Source organism: Staurois parvus, unplaced genomic scaffold (genome assembly GCF_062004578.1).
Source record: "Staurois parvus isolate SC_StPar_1 unplaced genomic scaffold, SC_StPar_1.0 ptg000678l, whole genome shotgun sequence".
Lineage (NCBI taxonomy): Eukaryota > Metazoa > Chordata > Amphibia > Anura > Ranidae > Staurois > Staurois parvus.
In genome coordinates this window covers 1,466,983-1,483,610 of record NW_028318474.1, presented here as the reverse complement: position 1 = coordinate 1,483,610, position 16,628 = coordinate 1,466,983, and the positions used below count along the sequence as shown (strand labels likewise).

The window sequence follows — 16,628 nt, the reverse complement described above, 5'->3', positions numbered from 1 at the left end:
TCAAAATGCCCAGAATGCACTGATAAACAGTAAAAAATTAACTATTTCAGACATTTTGAGAGAAATAGAGAGAGCAGAAGCAGAGAGAGCAGTATTTGTTAAGATTAGCTGTCTTTTTTTTTTTTTGTGGTGTTTGGATGTGTTCCAGCTCATTTCTGTGCAGAAATTATTGCAGCAGTGTCTAACATATTTTTTTTTCATGCAAAACCTCAAAGTATGGTGTGCCAGGTCAATTTGAGTACCAGGAAAACGCTTTGCATGTATTTTTCATGATGAAATAAGGCTCTGGACAGCATCTGGAAATGGAAGAGTTAAAAAAAATTTGCAAATGCCTATAAACGCGGTTAACTGCGTTTAGCCATGTTTACACATGTTTACAAGCGTTTTGTGTTTGAAACGCTGATAAAATCTACTGCTGAACGCAAGTTTTCTGCGTTCAAAAAAAGTCTTTAAAATCAATTGCCTATAAACGACTGTAAACGACATAGTGTACATGGACACATACAGTAGAAAAACATTAGGGAGAGTTCAGGGGCTGCTGAAAAAAATGCTGAACAGCTCCTAAAAGTGAGTTTATCAGCTGCAGTGTACATGAGCCCGAAAGGAAAACAATTCTGAAAAAAAGCTGATCCAGCTACCACATCTATGGACTGATAAGCTGTGATAAATACAATCTGTGTTCATGGGTTTACTGTAGGTGCACCTAAAGGGGGGAGTAAACTTTCTTGATTGATTTTTACCTATAGGTAAGCCTATAATAAGGCTTTCCTATAGGAATATTAAATATCTCCTAAATGTGCACCGTTTAGGAGATATTTACTGTAGAAGCACCAGTGACATCATTGGTGCATGCACACTGAAGGAACGGCTCAGAACCCTGTGCCATAAACAGTGACTCCCACACGCATGTGTACGAACAACGTCATCATACTGCCGAAGCCCACAAACTCAGAAGGAAGACCGGGTATAGATGGAAGAGCCTACAAGGGTTACAGCGTGCCACTGATGGGCTTCATTTTCAGGTAAGTCTGTCACAATGTGCTGGTGTGCACTGCATAAAAGTACATGGTGAGTTTAACTGCCCGGGGCTCCATTTTTTTTTTTGCTGTGGTTGCACACTACTATCATTATGAAAAAAAAGTTACAGAGCTTTCTATGAAAAAAGTTCTATGTTGTAGGTATCTTTCATTTCTAAAGCTGGTCATACACATGGCAATGAGTGATCAAATAGGTTTTTTTTTGCCAAAATCGCAAAGCTATCAGAGACATAAAATAGTCACTTTGACTGACTTCAAGGAGATGGGATGGAAAATGCCACTAGTGAACCTAAATCTGAAACCAGATTGCTTTGAAAAAATGCCTCTTTTCTTATTTCAATTCTTCAAAAAACTGTATTGCAGCTGTCGATTAATTGCCCATTTTCAGATTTACAATGACACTAATACAGTGATCAGTGCTAATGAAAAGCACTGATCAGTTTTCCTTCCTTGGACCACTTTTGGTAGGTCCTGGCCACAGCAGGCTGGGAACATCCCATAAGAGCTGCAATTTTGCATATGCTCTGACCAAGTTGTTTAGCCATTACCATTTGGGCATTGTCAAAGTTGCGTCAAATCTCTACGCTTGCCCATTTTTTCTGCTTGCAACACATCAACTTCAGGGACCACATGTTCACTTGCTGCCTAATACATCCCACCCACTTTCAGGTGCCATTGTCACAAGATAATGAATGTTATTCATTTTACCTGTCAGTAGTCATAATGTTGACTGATCAGTGTACATACCTTTGGAGAACCCGCTAAGGTTTGGTGAGAGGGTTGCTATCTTACCTGTGAATTCTCCTTGGAGTTCCCATAAGCTCTGACATCTGCTGCAACATTTTACAAGGAACATAAAACCAGCCATATCAATCCCTTGCTCTAAAGCTTACAGTCTAATGCCCCTTCTATAATCCATTATCCATTGATACAACTGTGACATAACCTGCAGAGAACAACTACACAATGCCTGTTCCATCCCATGTTACAACTACAATACACACAGGAGCGTTAGCATACTAGAACATGTTACAAGAGATCAAGGGAGATTTGGATGCAGGGGGGTGGTGGTAGATTTGGCTGTAAGGTATGGAGGTAGCTTTAGCTACAAGAAAAGGAAGTAGATTTGAATATACAGTTGTGTCCAAAATTATTCAACCCCCAATGCTGTAAAGGGGTTTAGGGACTATAGTGTACATTTGGAATTGTATTCAGAATCAAATCCTACAAGGACGTTGTAACTACCCAAATGCAACTAAAATGACATCAATTGTTTATGTAATACAGTAGTAAATGGTTCTTATGTGGTTTCTTCATTGCCACAATTATTCAACCCCTTAAAGACTACCACTCTGAAGAACAGAGGTTCATACAGGTGCTTTCCATCAGGTATTGAAAACACCTGTGGATGTCACCGAGCAGCAATCAAGCATAATAAGCACCAATTAGGCAGCTTTAAAATGACTGTGATACTCAGCTCCTTCTAGACATTTACTGGTGTGGTTACAAACATGGTGAAGGCAAGAGAATGGTCCAGGAAGACAAGAGAAGAGGTGATTTCTCTTCACAGGAAGGGCAATGGCTATAAGAAGATTGCAAAGATGTTAAACATACCAAGAGACACCTTAGGAAGCATCATTCGCAAATTCAAGGCAAAGGGCACTGTTGAAACGCTACCTGGTCGTGGCAGAAAGAAGATGCTGACTTCGACTGCTGTGCGCTACCTGAAGCGTAGAGTGGAGAGAAGTCCCCGTGTGACTGCTGAGGAACTGAGAAAAGATTTGTCAGATGTGGGTACAGAAGTTTCAGCCCAGACAATAAGACGGACACTGCGTAATGAAGGCCTCCGTGCCAGAACTCCCAGGCGTACCCCCTTGCTGTCTCCAAAGAATAAGAAGAGTCGACTGCAGTATGCCAAAAGCCATGTGGACAAACCACAAAAGTTGTGGGATAGTGTTCTGTGGACTGATGAAACAAAATTAGAACTGTTTGGGCCCATGGATCAACGCTATGTTTGGAGGAGGAAGAACAAGGCCTATGATGAAAAGAACACCTTGCCTACTGTGAAGCATGGTGGAGGGTCAATCATGCTTTGGGGCTGTTTTGCTTCTGCAGGTACAGGGAAGCTTCAGCGTGTGCAAGGTACCATGAATTCTCTTCAGTACCAGGAGATATTGGATGGAAACGTGATGCAGTCCGTCACACACCTGAGGCTTGGGAGACGTTGGACCTTTCAACAGGACAATGATCCCAAGCATACCTCCAAGTCCACTAGAGCATGGTTGCAGAGGAAAGGCTGGAACATTTTGGAGTGGCCATCGCAGTCACCAGACTTAAATCCGATTGAGAACCTCTGGTGGGACTTAAAGAAAGCAGTTGCAGTGCGCAAGCCTAAGAATGTGACTGAACTGGAGGCCTTTGCCCATGAAGAATGGGCGAAGATACCCGTAGATCGCTGCAAGACACTTGTGTCAAGCTATGCTTCACGTTTAAAAGCTGTTATAACTGTAAAAGGATGCTGTACTAAGTACTAAGATTGAATGTCACTTGGGGGTTGAATAAAACTGATAATGCTGTGAGCACAGAAAAGACATTTGTGGTTATTTCATTATAACTGTTATGTTATATTTGTCTGACCTACAAGTGCCTCTTTAATGTAAATGTAAGCAAGATGACTGAATGATCAAAAGCAATGTCAAACTGGCCAAAACACTCAATTTCAGTGGGGGTTGAATAATTTTGGACACAACTGTAGGGCGATGGGGATTGATTTGACTTCAGAGGATGGAGGTAAATTTGAATGCTGCGGATAGAGGTTGATTTGGTTTTAGGGGATGGTGCTAAGTTTTGGGGCTGCGCTACTCTAAACGCTTGTCCTGAAAATATGGATTTTAGTGCAAATAAAGTATCATGGGCAGTACTACTCAATTTTTTTGTTAAAAAGTGCACTACAATGGTTACAATTACCTCAAGGGTGGAGGTGAATATGGCTACAAGGGATGGAGGTAGATTAGGCTGCAGGGAATGGAGGATGGTTTGACTTTAGTGGATGGAGGTTGATTTGATTTTTATATGATGGAAGTAACTTTGGATGCAGGGGATGGAGGGGAATTTGGCAAGTAGACTTGGCAACAAGGGATGGAGGTTAATTTGGCTGCAGGGAATCAAGGTTTATTTATCTGCAGGGGGATAGGGGTTGATTTGGTTTCAGGGATTAGAAGTAAATTTGGAAGCAGTGGATGGAGATTGATTTGGTTTTAGGGGATGGAAATGAATTTGGCTGCAGTAGATGGAGGTAGACTTGGCTACACAGGATGGAGGTAGGTCTGACTACAGGGGATACATGCCGGATAAGTTATGTGAGGACATAGAGATGAGTGGAGTTATTTTGCTAACTGCTTAGGTGATAATCACTTTTGTATTTTTTCACAACCCTGATATAGCAAACACATGACTTTGTTTATAAACAAAGGTTAGCATTGGTGTTTCCCTGTTCCTGAAAATCTAACCTCAGGTTGCCAACTAATGGAGGCATTTCTCAGCAGAAGAATGGGTTCACATTTTTTTAAAAAGAGCTTGGATAACCCTTAGGAGCCATTTAAAGTCTATTGCACTCTTACAAAACACATTGATCCTTTCTTTTCTATTGACTCCAATGCATTTGCCAAATGGCAAAATGCTAGCAAATTGTCCAGATTCCATCCAAAATGTTAGTAGCAACAATTCTTAATTTCACTCCTCCCTAGTGATGATAATGTATTGAGGGGGGAAAGCTGCTGGAGGTGCAAGGTCCAGGAACTACAAGCTCTTCCTCTTGAGATATAAATACAAAATATCATACCTCTTTGAATGTAGTTCACCTTTATTATCTTTGAAAAGGTTGCTCCTTCACTCCGGGTAAAATTACAGTTGTAATTAATAACAGAGAGGCAAGACTGTGTGATGCTGGGCGTCAGAGTGTATATACTGCAACTTCCATCACTTGTCTTTGTCCCTGCAATTCCTGTTGAGAATTATAAAATGTATATATAGAGAAGTTATGTTTTCTTACACACTTTTCGTAAAAAGACTTCCAGAAGAAATCCATTCAAAATTAACTACAAAGAGATTGACAACAAACATTGGTCAAAATATATATACAGTGCCTTGAAAAAGTATTCCTAAACCTTGAAATTTTCCACATTTTGTCATTTTACAACCAAACGTACATGTGTTTTATTAGGATTTTATGTGATAAACAATCACAAAGTGGCACATAATTGTGAAGTGGAAGGAAAATTATAAATGGTTTTCAAAAATTTTTACAAATAAATATCTGAAAAGTGTGGCATGCATTTGTATTCAGCCCCCTTTATGCTGATAACCTTAACTAAAATCTAGTGGATCCAATTGCCTTCAGAAGTCACCTAATTAGTAAATAGAGTCCACCTGTATGTGATTTGATCTCAGTATAAATACAGCTGCTCTGGGAAGACCTCAGAGGTTTGTTAGAGAACATTAGTGAACAAACAGCATCATGAAGGCCAAGGAACACACCAGACAGGTCAGTGATAAAGTTGTGGAGAAATTTGAAGCAGGGTTAGGTTACAAAAAAAAAATCCAAAGTTTTGAACATCTCACAGAGCACTGTTCAATCCATCATCCAAATATGGAAAGAGTATGGCACAACTGCAAACCTACCAAGACATGGCCATCCACCTAAACTGACAGGTCGGGCAAGGAGAGCATTATTCAGAGAAGCAGCCAAGAGGCCCATGGTAACTCTGGAGGAGCTGCAGAGATCCACAACTCAGGTGGGAGAATTTGTCCAAAGGACAACTATTAGTCGTGCACACCACAAATCTGGCCTTTATGGAAGACAGACAAGAAGAAATTCATTGTTGAAAGAAAGCCAAAAGAAGTCCTGTTTGCAGTTTGCGAGAAGCCATGTGGGGGACACAGCAAACATGTGGAAGGAAGTGCTCTGGTCATTGAACTTTTGGTCTAAAAGCAAAACGCTATATGTGGTGGAAAACTAACACTGCACACAGGGGCGGACTGACAACTCATGGGGTCCCTGGGCAATAGGGCATCATGGGGCCTCTGTGTCCTTGCCCATACTCAAAAAAGCCTATGAAAAAGGTACCAGGGGTATCTCATGGGGCCCCCTACTGACCCCGGGCCCTCGGGCAGTGCCCGAGTTTCCAAATGGTCAGTCCGCCCCTGACTGCACATTACCCTGAACACACCATCCCCATCGTGAAACATGGTGGTAGCAGCATCATATTGTGGGGATGCTTTTCTTCAGCAGGGACAGGGAAGCTGGTCAGAGTTGATGGGAAGATGGATGCAGCCAAATACAGGGCAATCTTAGAAGAAAACCTGTTAGAGTCTGCAAAAGACTTGAAACTGGGGCAGAGGTTCACCTTCCAGCAGGACAACTATCCTAAACATACAACCAGAGCTACAATGGAATGGTTTAGATCAAAGCATATTTATGTGTTAGGATGGCCCAAAGTCCAGACCTAAATCCTATTGAGAATCCGTGGCAAGACTTTATTTTGCAAAGAAAAATGGGCACAAATTTCACTTTCTAGATGTGCAAAGCTGGTAGAGACATACCCAAAAAAGCTTGCAGCTGTAATTGCAGGGAAAGGTGGTTCTACAAAGTATTGACTAAGGGGGCTGAATACAAATGCACGCCACACTTTTCAGATATTTATTTGTAAAAAATTTTGAATACCATTTCTCATTTTCCTTCCACTTCACAATTATGTGCCACTTTGTGTTGGTCTATCACATAAAATCCCAATAAAATACATTTACATTTTTGGGTGTAACATGACAAAATGTGGAAAATTTCAAGGGGTAGGAATACTTTTTCAAGGTACTGTATATACACTATATTGCCAAAAGTATTGTGACACCCCTGCAAATCATTGGATTTAGGCGTTCCAATCACCTCCATGGCCACAGGTGTATAAAATCAAGCACCTAGGCATGCAGACTGCTTCTAAAAACATTTGTGAAAGAATGGGTCGCTATCATGAGCTCAGTGAATTCAATTGGTACCGTGATAGGTTGCCACCTGTGCAATAAGTCCATCCGTGACATTTCCTTGCTAATAAATATTCATCGGTCAACTGTTAGTGGTATTATAAGAAAGTGGAAGCAACTGGGAAAAACAGCAACTCAGCCACAAAGTGGTAGGCCACGTAAAATTACAGAGTGGGGTCAGCGCATGCTGAAGCACACAGTGCGCAGAAGTCGCCAATTGTCTGTAGAGTCAATAGCTAAAGACCTCCAAACTTTGTGTAGCCTTCAGATTAGCACAACCACAGTGTGTAGAGAGCTTCATGGAATGGGTTTCCATGGCCAAGCAGCTGCATCCAAGCCTTACATCACCAAGTGCAATGCAAATTGTCGGATGCAGTGGTATAAAGCACAACGCCACTGGGCTCTAGAGCAGTGCAGACGTGTTCTCTGGAGTGACCAATCATGCTTCTCTGTCTGGCAATCCAAAGGACATGTCTGGGTTTGGCAGTTGCCAGGAGAACGGTACTTGCCTGACTGCATTGTGGCAAGTGCAAAGTTTGGTGGAGGGGGGATTATGGTGTGGGCTTGTTTTTCAGGGGTTGGGCTTGGCCCCCTTAGTTCCAGTGAAGGAAAATCTTAAGGAGTCAGCATACCAATACATTTTGGACAATTTCATGTTCTCAACTTTGTGGGAACAGTTTGGGGATGGCCCCTTCCTGTTCCAACATCACTGCGCACCAGTGCACAAAGCAAGGTCCATAAAGACATGGATGAGCAAGTTTGGGGTGGAAGAACTTGACTGGCCTGAGTCCTGACCTCAACCTGACAGAACACCTTTGGGATTAATTAGAGTGGAGACTGTGAGCCAGGCCTTCTCGTCCGACATCAATGCCTGACCTCACAAATGAGGTTCTGGAAGAATGGTCAAGCCTTCCCATAGACACACTCCTAAACCTTGTGAACAGCCTTCCCAGAAGAGTTGAAGCTGTTATAGCTGCAAAGGGGGGGCCAACTCAATATTGAACCCTACGGACTAAGACTGGGATGCCATTAAAGTTTGTGTGTAAAGGCAGGCATTCCAATATTTTTGGCACTATAGTGTGGTATATATATATATATATATATATATATATACACACACACACATACATACATACACTGTGTGCAATTATTAGGCAAGTGAGTTTTTTTGCCAAATCAACATTTTTATGCATATTGTCTGACTCCAAGCTGTATAAACTTGAATGCTTAATTGATTTATGCATATCCGGTGATATGCATTTGTGTAATGAGGGAGGATGTGGCCAGGAGACCAAAACCTTATGTCAAGGTGTGCAAAATTATTAAGCAGCTTCTTTTCCTCAGGCAAAATGGGCCAAGAAAGAAATGTAACTGACTCTGAAAAGTCAAAATATGTAAAAAGTATTTCAGAGGGATGCAGCATTCTTGAAACTGCTAAGATATTGGGGTGTGGTCACAGAACCATCAACCGTTTTGTTGCAAATAGTCAACAGGTTTGCAAGAAATGTGTTGAGAAAAAAAGACGCAAATGAATTGCCAAAGATTTGAGAAGAATCAAACTTGAAGCTTCCAGGAACCCATTATCCTCCAGTGCTATCATATTTCAGAACTGAAACCTACTTGTACTGTCCAGAAGTACATGGTGTTCAGTGCTCAGAGACATGGCCAAGGTAGGGAAGCCTGAAACCCGACCACCACTGAACAAGACACATAAGATAAAACGTCAAGACTGGGCCAAGAAATATCCGAAGACAGATTTTTCAAAGGTTTTATGGACTGATGAGATAAGAGTGACTCTTGATGGACCAGATAGATGAGCCTGTGGCTGGATCAGTAGCGGACACAGAGCTCCACTTTGACTCAGATGCCAGCAAGTGGATTTAGAGTTCTGGTATGGCCTGGTATTATTACAGTAATTAATTAATTATTTAATTATAATTTATTTGGATTCGTTGAAATTCATTGCTATAGTAATTCAGAGGTTCATATACAACTGATTACCTAAATGTTCGTCCAAACTTTGATTTGTAATTATAAAAATCACACATGCCTAAACTGTAGCATATCAAGCCTCTAGCACTCTACACCAGTGACAGAACATGAAGCTAAAGAAGGAAGCCTCACAGCCCCCACTGGAAAATGTACGACAGTAAAAATGGAAAATACAGATGCAAACAGCCTATAGAAGGTGGGTGGAGCTGGGAACTCAATGGGAAGACGTACATGGGATTCCCAGTGATAAAAGACACCAGTGCATATATCAACCTTATGGTATTCAAAAGTAGGACATTAGTTAAAGATGGACCTGTTTAAATGGGCATTTCTTGTGATAACACTTTATAGGGCTCAGTTCACTCAGCAACTGTTATGTTCAAATATATGAACTGAAAAAGACGCTCATGAGAATAATGACCTTTATGACAATGAACAACTTAGTGAATAAAGCCCTATATACTAACAAGGGGACTTGATCTTAGACAGTGTGCTTGAAATCAATGGTGAGAACCTAGTGTTGCTATTTACACTGCCCAACCGACTAAAGCCTTACCATTGCTACACTAAGGTGCCCGGGCAGAACTGGTTCATCCGGATTGCTGCACTGAGATACCAGATTTCTCCAGCAACTGGCACTGCAGATGAAACCTATAATTGCAACAACCTATTTCAGTAAACCTCAAAACCCACTGAAGGGTTAACAAGATGCCCTATGATCACACAGAATTCACAGGCAAATTGGAATTTCTGTTTTACTTGGAAATCCTTAATATCACAATAATATAATCATTTAATAATAATATAATTTTGAGTTTATTAGCCCATTAAAAATTAAAATGATGAAGGGACCTTACCTGAAGAGTCACTCGGAGTCCATGTCACATTAAATTTACCGATGTCATCACTACAGCATGTCAGGCTAAATGCAGGGTCATCGCAGTATGTGTGCTTTTCAGAGATTTCATTCAAAGAATAAATCTGTAATGTCTTAATTGTGCTGATGGTTGTGGTTAGATTTAGTGGTGTTCCACCAGTCGTGAGAGAGCAGGTATAACTACCTATAGTAAGGGGAAATTCCAAAAAGTTTATATGTATTAGGAAACAGAAGATATTACCTAAGTGCTGAGTACATCTATGATTAGTCAAGAGGGACACGAGGAATCCATTTGTAATCCACTAATTTATTGACATCAAGACAAGCAGTGGGCAGACAAATCCATGGGCCTGTTCACCTGAATCTGGATCAGGATAGGTTTTACTATTGTACCCTTAGACAGAGCCACCCCCTCTTAAAGTGGAATTCAACTCTCTCAATCAAAAATAATTTTCAATCCTTGTGCTTCTAGCATTAGTAAATAGATAGGAATGTACAGTCAGGTCCATAAATATTGGGACATCCACACAATTCTAATATTTTTGGCTCTATACACCACCACAATGGATTTGAAATGAAACGAACAAGATGTGCTTTACCTGCAGACTGTCAGCTTTAATTTGAGGGTATTTACATCCAAATCAGGTAAACGGTGTAGGAATTACAACAGTTTGCATATGTGCCTCCCACTTGTTAAGGGACCAAAAGTAATGGGGCAGAATAATAATCGTAAATCAAACTTTCACTTTTTATTAATTGGTTGCAAATCCTTTGCAGTCAATTACAGCTTGAAGTCTGGAATGCATAGACATTACCAGACGCTGGGTTTCATCCCTGGTGATGCTCTGCCAGGCCTCTACTGCAACTGTCTTCAGTTCCTGCTTGTTCTTGGGGCATTTTCCCTTCAGTTTTGTCTTCAGCAAGTGAAATGCATGCTCAATCGATTTCAGGTCAGGTGATTGACTTGGCCATTGCATAACATTCCACTTCTTTCCCTTAAAAAACTCTTTGGTTGCTTTTGCAGTCTGCTTTGGGTCATTGTCCATCTGCACTGTGAAGCGGCGTCCAATCAGTTCTAAAGCATTTGGCTGAATATGAGCAGATAATATTGACCGAAACACTTCAGAATTCATCCTGCTGCTTTTGTCAGCAGTCACATCACCAATAAATACAAGAGAACCAGTTCCATTGGCAGCCATACATGCCCACGCCATGACACTACCACCACCATGCTTCACTGATGAGGTGGTATGCTTAGGATCATGAGCAGTTCCTTTCCTTCTCCATACTCTTCTCTTCCCATCACTCTGGTACAAGTTGATCTTGGTCTCATCTGTCCATAGGATGTTGTTCCAGAACTGTGAAGGCTTTTTTAGATGTCGTTTGACAAACTCTATTCTGGCCTTCCTGTTTTTGAGGCTCACCAATGGTTTACATCTTGTGGCGAACCCTCTGTATTCACTCTGGTGAAGTCTTCTCTTGATTGTTGACTTTGACACACATACACCTACCTCCTGGAGAGTGTTCTTGATCTGGCCAACTGTTGTTAAGGGTGTTTTCTTCAACAGGGAAAGAATTCTTCGGTCATCCACCACAGTTGTTTTCCGTGGTCTTCCAGGTCTTTTGATGTTGCTGAGCTCACCGATGCGTCCCTTCTTTTTAAGAATGTTCCAAACAGTTGTTTTGGCCACGCCTAATATTTTTGCTATCTCTCTGATGGGTTTGTTTTATTTTTTCAGCCTAATGATGGCTTGGTTCACTGATAGTGACAGCTCTTTGGATTTCATCTTGAGAGCTGACAGCAACAGATTCCAAATGCAAATAGCACACTTGAAATGAACTCTGGACCTTTTCTCTGCTCATTGTAATTGGGATAATGAGGGAATAACACACACTTGGCCATGGAACAGCTGAGAAGCCAATTGTCCCATTACTTTTAGTCCCTTACAAGTGGGAGGCACATATGCAAACTGTTGTAATTCCTACACCGTTCACCTGATTTGGATGTAAATACCCTCAAATTAAAGCTGACAGTCTGCAGTTAAAGCACATCTTGTTCGTTTAATTTCAAATCCATTGTGGTGGTGTATAGAGCCAAAAATGTTAGAATTGTGTCGATGTCCCAATATTTATGGACCTGACTGTATATTATATTTACTTGTTTTAAACATTTGTTTTACATTTCTTTAGCTGCTTTCTGGTCTAGACCAAAATTATGTCATACATCCCAGGAATCATTATTGGCCTTTTTTTCTTTCATCTGAAAAAGGGGAGGAGGGGCTTTCTCAGCTAAGCACACCCTCCTGCCTGCAGCCTGAGCTAAAGCCAGATTGATTCCGGATGCAAATGCTACATTAATTATCTGCCCTTACTCAAGATGGCCACAGCTAAAAATGCTGAGAGGGAATTTTTCAAAGTGATTTCTCAGCAAAATTAAGAAGGGAGACATGGGTGAATGAGTTTTCTTTAAATATTTAAATTGAATTAAATAGGTTTTTCGGTTTGTGGTGCTCAGGTGCAATTTAGGTCCTCTTTAAGATATGCCTGTCACAAACCTGGGCAGCTCAAATTTAGCACATGTTAACCATGCTTAAAGTGAACCTGTATCCAGAATATGGACATTAAAGCAGAAATTCAGTTTGCAGAACTCTATATATGTATATTTCCCTCTATTTACTATGCAGCTTTCTCTCCTTATTTCAACATTTATCGAAGGTTTTCTACCTTAAAAGAAAGACAAAAAAAGGCCACACAACCATCTTTGTTTTTTTCCATCTGGCTCTACACTGTCTTGGAGGAGGAGTCAGTTAGTGCAGCCACACCCACTCAAAAGTGATTGACATGTAGCAGACATCATTCCTAACAAAGTTTGCTAGAGGCAGCTCTGGCAGCTTTGACAGGGATAATGTCTGCTAAATGTCAATCACTGTTGAGTGGGCATGGATGCAGTGCAGCTCTACACACCGAACTCTCCTCTAACTCTCCTGCTGCTGAGCAGGCTCAGTTACTTTTAAAGACCTGTTGGGGATTGACCAGTATCCTCTATGAGTACAGAACAGCCACTCTTCACATCCGCCCACTGCTTCTAGATCTTTCTCCAAAGTCCTAGAGCATGGGAAAATTCCAGAGAGCTGGTCTGCAGAGCCTCTCAGCTCTAACCTAAATTTGACCCACCTGGCTATCACACCCAAGCTGCTACTCAGCCTCTTACAATTGAAGCTAGAGCTCCCCCTAGCTACCTAGGAAGATGCTACATAATGCTCATGTAAGGGTGAGTAGTACAGCACACAATATCACCTAATACAATAAAGTATGCTGCAAGTCAGTTCTACTCACTGCGAACCAACATTGCATTTAACAGATTGTGTGCACTGGGGGCATTCTTGGCAGTAAAAGTGCTTTAAAACAAGCCATCAATGACCCCTGTAGTTGCATGTACTGTGGAGTATTTAATCCTCAGAGATTACAACAAATACTCTGAAGTTAGGTTTTTAGTTCGCTTCTAAAAGCTTTACAATACATCCCAATTTGAAATGGGATTAAGGGCCTATTCACATCAGAGGCAGTGGAATGCAGTGGGATTACACTCCAACTGAAGTCAGTCACACTGACAGTCCAAAATCCAGTTTATCTTATGGGCATAGTTAACACTATTTCAGTGAAATGCATTGAAAAAACGTACAGCAGGCTACATTCTTCTGCACTGCAGATGTAAAGAATCACGCACAAATGCATGTAAATGCATGAAAATGCATTGCAATGTAGTGCACATTAAAGCCCAAAGAAGACAAAAGTGATCTAAAAAAACTGCAAGGTCTGGCAAAATGCACCGCAAATGTCAATTTACAGTTTCTGGTATCACACAAGCCCCTCTGCTCCAGGTAAGCTGGCAACTGCAGCTTGGAAGAGGTGCCAGCCCAATATGCTCCTGCACACACAAAGAAAGTCCGGACAGCTAACTGCCTTGGTCTTAATGTAATTGCTTTATTATTTCAAAAAATCCATAATACCAGGAATGATGTGCAAAAGCACACTGGGGGAGGGAAAGATTAACGCATTTCACATTTTCTGTGATTTGTCAAAGATGAAGGTTTTGACAAAGCACAGCAAGTGTGAAATGCGTTAACATTTTTCTCCCTCCCCCCATTGTCCTTTTGCACATCAGTGCTGGTTTTATTTCTAATTAACAAATCAATTACATTAAGACCAAGGTAGTGCAGCCCACTGAACTTTCTTTGTGCGCACGTTTTCTGGTGTGAACTTACTGTTCCTGGCCAAACTCTCATATTTCTTGGATTTATTTTCTTTTACTCATGGAGGCTCAGTATGACACATGGGCATTACCTAGGGCAGTCTGCATGCAAATGGAGTCCGCCTAGGTACGCCTACTTCTCCAGACTGACATTTACTCATCAAGGCAATGTAATATTTGCATAACTCCTCCCAAGGGCTAGTCCACTGGTTGCATCAGGGCTTACGGCTCTTGAGAGTGGTACTGAGGCAGGGTGCGGTGATGTTTTCATAAAGCTATGTACAGCACCCTCCTAGCCTCTCCCACCAACCATGGTCTGTCTGCATAAGAAAGCACAGAGACCCATTGATGACATCACTGGGTCTAAAATAAGTTATGTAAGAAAACTGAGAGGTTTTATTTAAAAATGTCATTACCATGTTGATGAGGGTGAGGAAGAGAGGAACCAAGGAAACTTTAAAGGGCTCCTAAGAATGCTTTGACACTGCCCCCTGTGGTTTGGCCACAGTGCGGGTGCAGTGCAGTGTATCTTTGGCTTTTGTGTAGGTCACCTGTGCTTTAGAGTTCTACTAGGTCTGGCGTTTTTGGTGCATTTTTTGAAAACACACCAAAAATCCTGCATCTTTGGTGCTCTTTCAGAACATGCACAAAAAACACCTGATCTAAAAGAAGTCTATGAGAAAGTGGGGGTAACCCGCACAAAAAATGCAGGTACACCGCACTGCAGCTTATCTGCAGCTTAACCACAGCATGGTAATGTGAATGCACCCTGAGGATTACAGAAGCCTCTTTCAACTATCTTGCACCTGTTCTTGTGCCCATAAACGGACCATCATTAGCCAAAATATTCTATATTTTTGTTATATAAAATAAAACAGTGGAAATAAACCTAAAATTAAACCTTTAATGTGACAGTGCACAAATTATGATCAAATACATTAAGCAGCCTAAAGAGTTTTTTTTAATTTTCATTTATCTTTTATTAAGTTATTCATTTCATTACAAAAACACAACCATTTATCATTTACATCTAAAGTATAAATAATTCTCCTAAATTTCCCATCCCAACCTCCCGTCATTCCCCCCTCCCCACTCTCCACACAACCCACCCCAGTCCATATCTCTCCCGCAATCCAGTTCATGTCTATACCATATACTATTCTCCTCAACCCTCTCTTCCTACCAGAGGCAGACTGACCATTTGGAAACTCGTGCACTGCCCGAGGGCCCGGGGTCAGTAGGGGGCCCCATGAGATGCCCCTGGTACCTTTTTCATAGGCTTTTTTGAGTTTGGGCAAGGACACAGGGGCCCCATGATCCCCTATTGCCCAGGGGGTCAGTAGGGGGCCCCATGAGATGCCCCTGGTACCTTTTTCATAGGCTTTTTTGAGTTTGGGCAAGGACACAGGGGCCCCATGAGTTGTCAGTCCGCCCCTGCTTCCTACTCCTCTTATTCTTATTATTCTTTCTTTCCCTCTACCCTTTCTTTTCCCTTTTCCCATTTCTACTTCGGTCATACGAGACATTCTCTTTAAATCTCCTACTACGGATCAGATCACTGGTCCTCCTACTACTTCCATATATTTTCCAAATGTCTTTAAGTCACACCATCTTCCCCATTCCTTTCTAAATTTTCCTATTTTACCTTCGTCTATATGGTATAACTCCTCCATCTTGTTGATATAACAAACCCTCTCTAACCAGTCCCTCATTGTTGGAGGCTCCTGTACATGCCAAAATTTGGGAATAAGCCATTTAACTGCGCTAATTATATGGTATAATACACTATTTTCATACTCCTTCACTGGTACATCTGACCTATAGAATAAACACACCCACGGATCCTTCTGTATGGTTGTCCCCAATATCCCTTGTATAAGTTGAATAATCTCTTGTCAATACCCCTGTATTTTTGGACAATCCGACCATATATGATCCATTGTTCCCTTAGCTCCACATCCCCTCCAACTCGTTCTACTCGTTGTCTATGTGCAACACTCGGTATCAAATACCATCTCGCTAAACATTTATAATTCATTTCAACTGCGTTCATATTGGTCACCCCATGTGTTAATTTAAATGTTTTGTTCTTCTGTGATTCATTAATTTTTGTTCCCAGTTCCCTTTCCCATTTCTCTAAGAACAACGGAGGACCTGCCCCCCTCAATTCAGTAAGAATCTTATATATCTCAGAAGTGACATGTTATATAGACATACTGTACTACAGCCCGTCATCTTTTCGAACGGGAGCATGTCCTCCGCCATCCTCAGGGGTTGGGGCAAATTTTGAAACAAAATGTCTTAATTGGTAATATCTCAATTCATCTAATGCTACAAATATCTCTTTTTTACTTTTTAAATCTTGAAAAGTGCACAATTTCCCCTTCACTACTATATCCCCCAACCGTGCATCTACATCCTTAAACCATTTCCC

General features: G+C 41.3%; 1 protein-coding gene across 1 annotated transcript in view; it reads right to left on the bottom strand.

Moving 5' to 3' along the window:
* Positions 1-16,628, bottom strand: part of LOC149447648 (adhesion G protein-coupled receptor F5-like) — a 123,498-nt gene that overhangs the window by 88,658 nt on the left and 18,212 nt on the right. Inside the window, exons 5-6 of the mRNA XM_089652273.1 lie at positions 9,923-10,126; positions 4,879-5,031 (exon numbers count right to left, since the gene is read on the bottom strand). Of these exons, the coding sequence (XP_089508399.1) occupies positions 4,879-5,031; positions 9,923-10,126 (357 nt within the window). The remainder of the gene's footprint in view (positions 1-4,878; positions 5,032-9,922; positions 10,127-16,628) is intronic.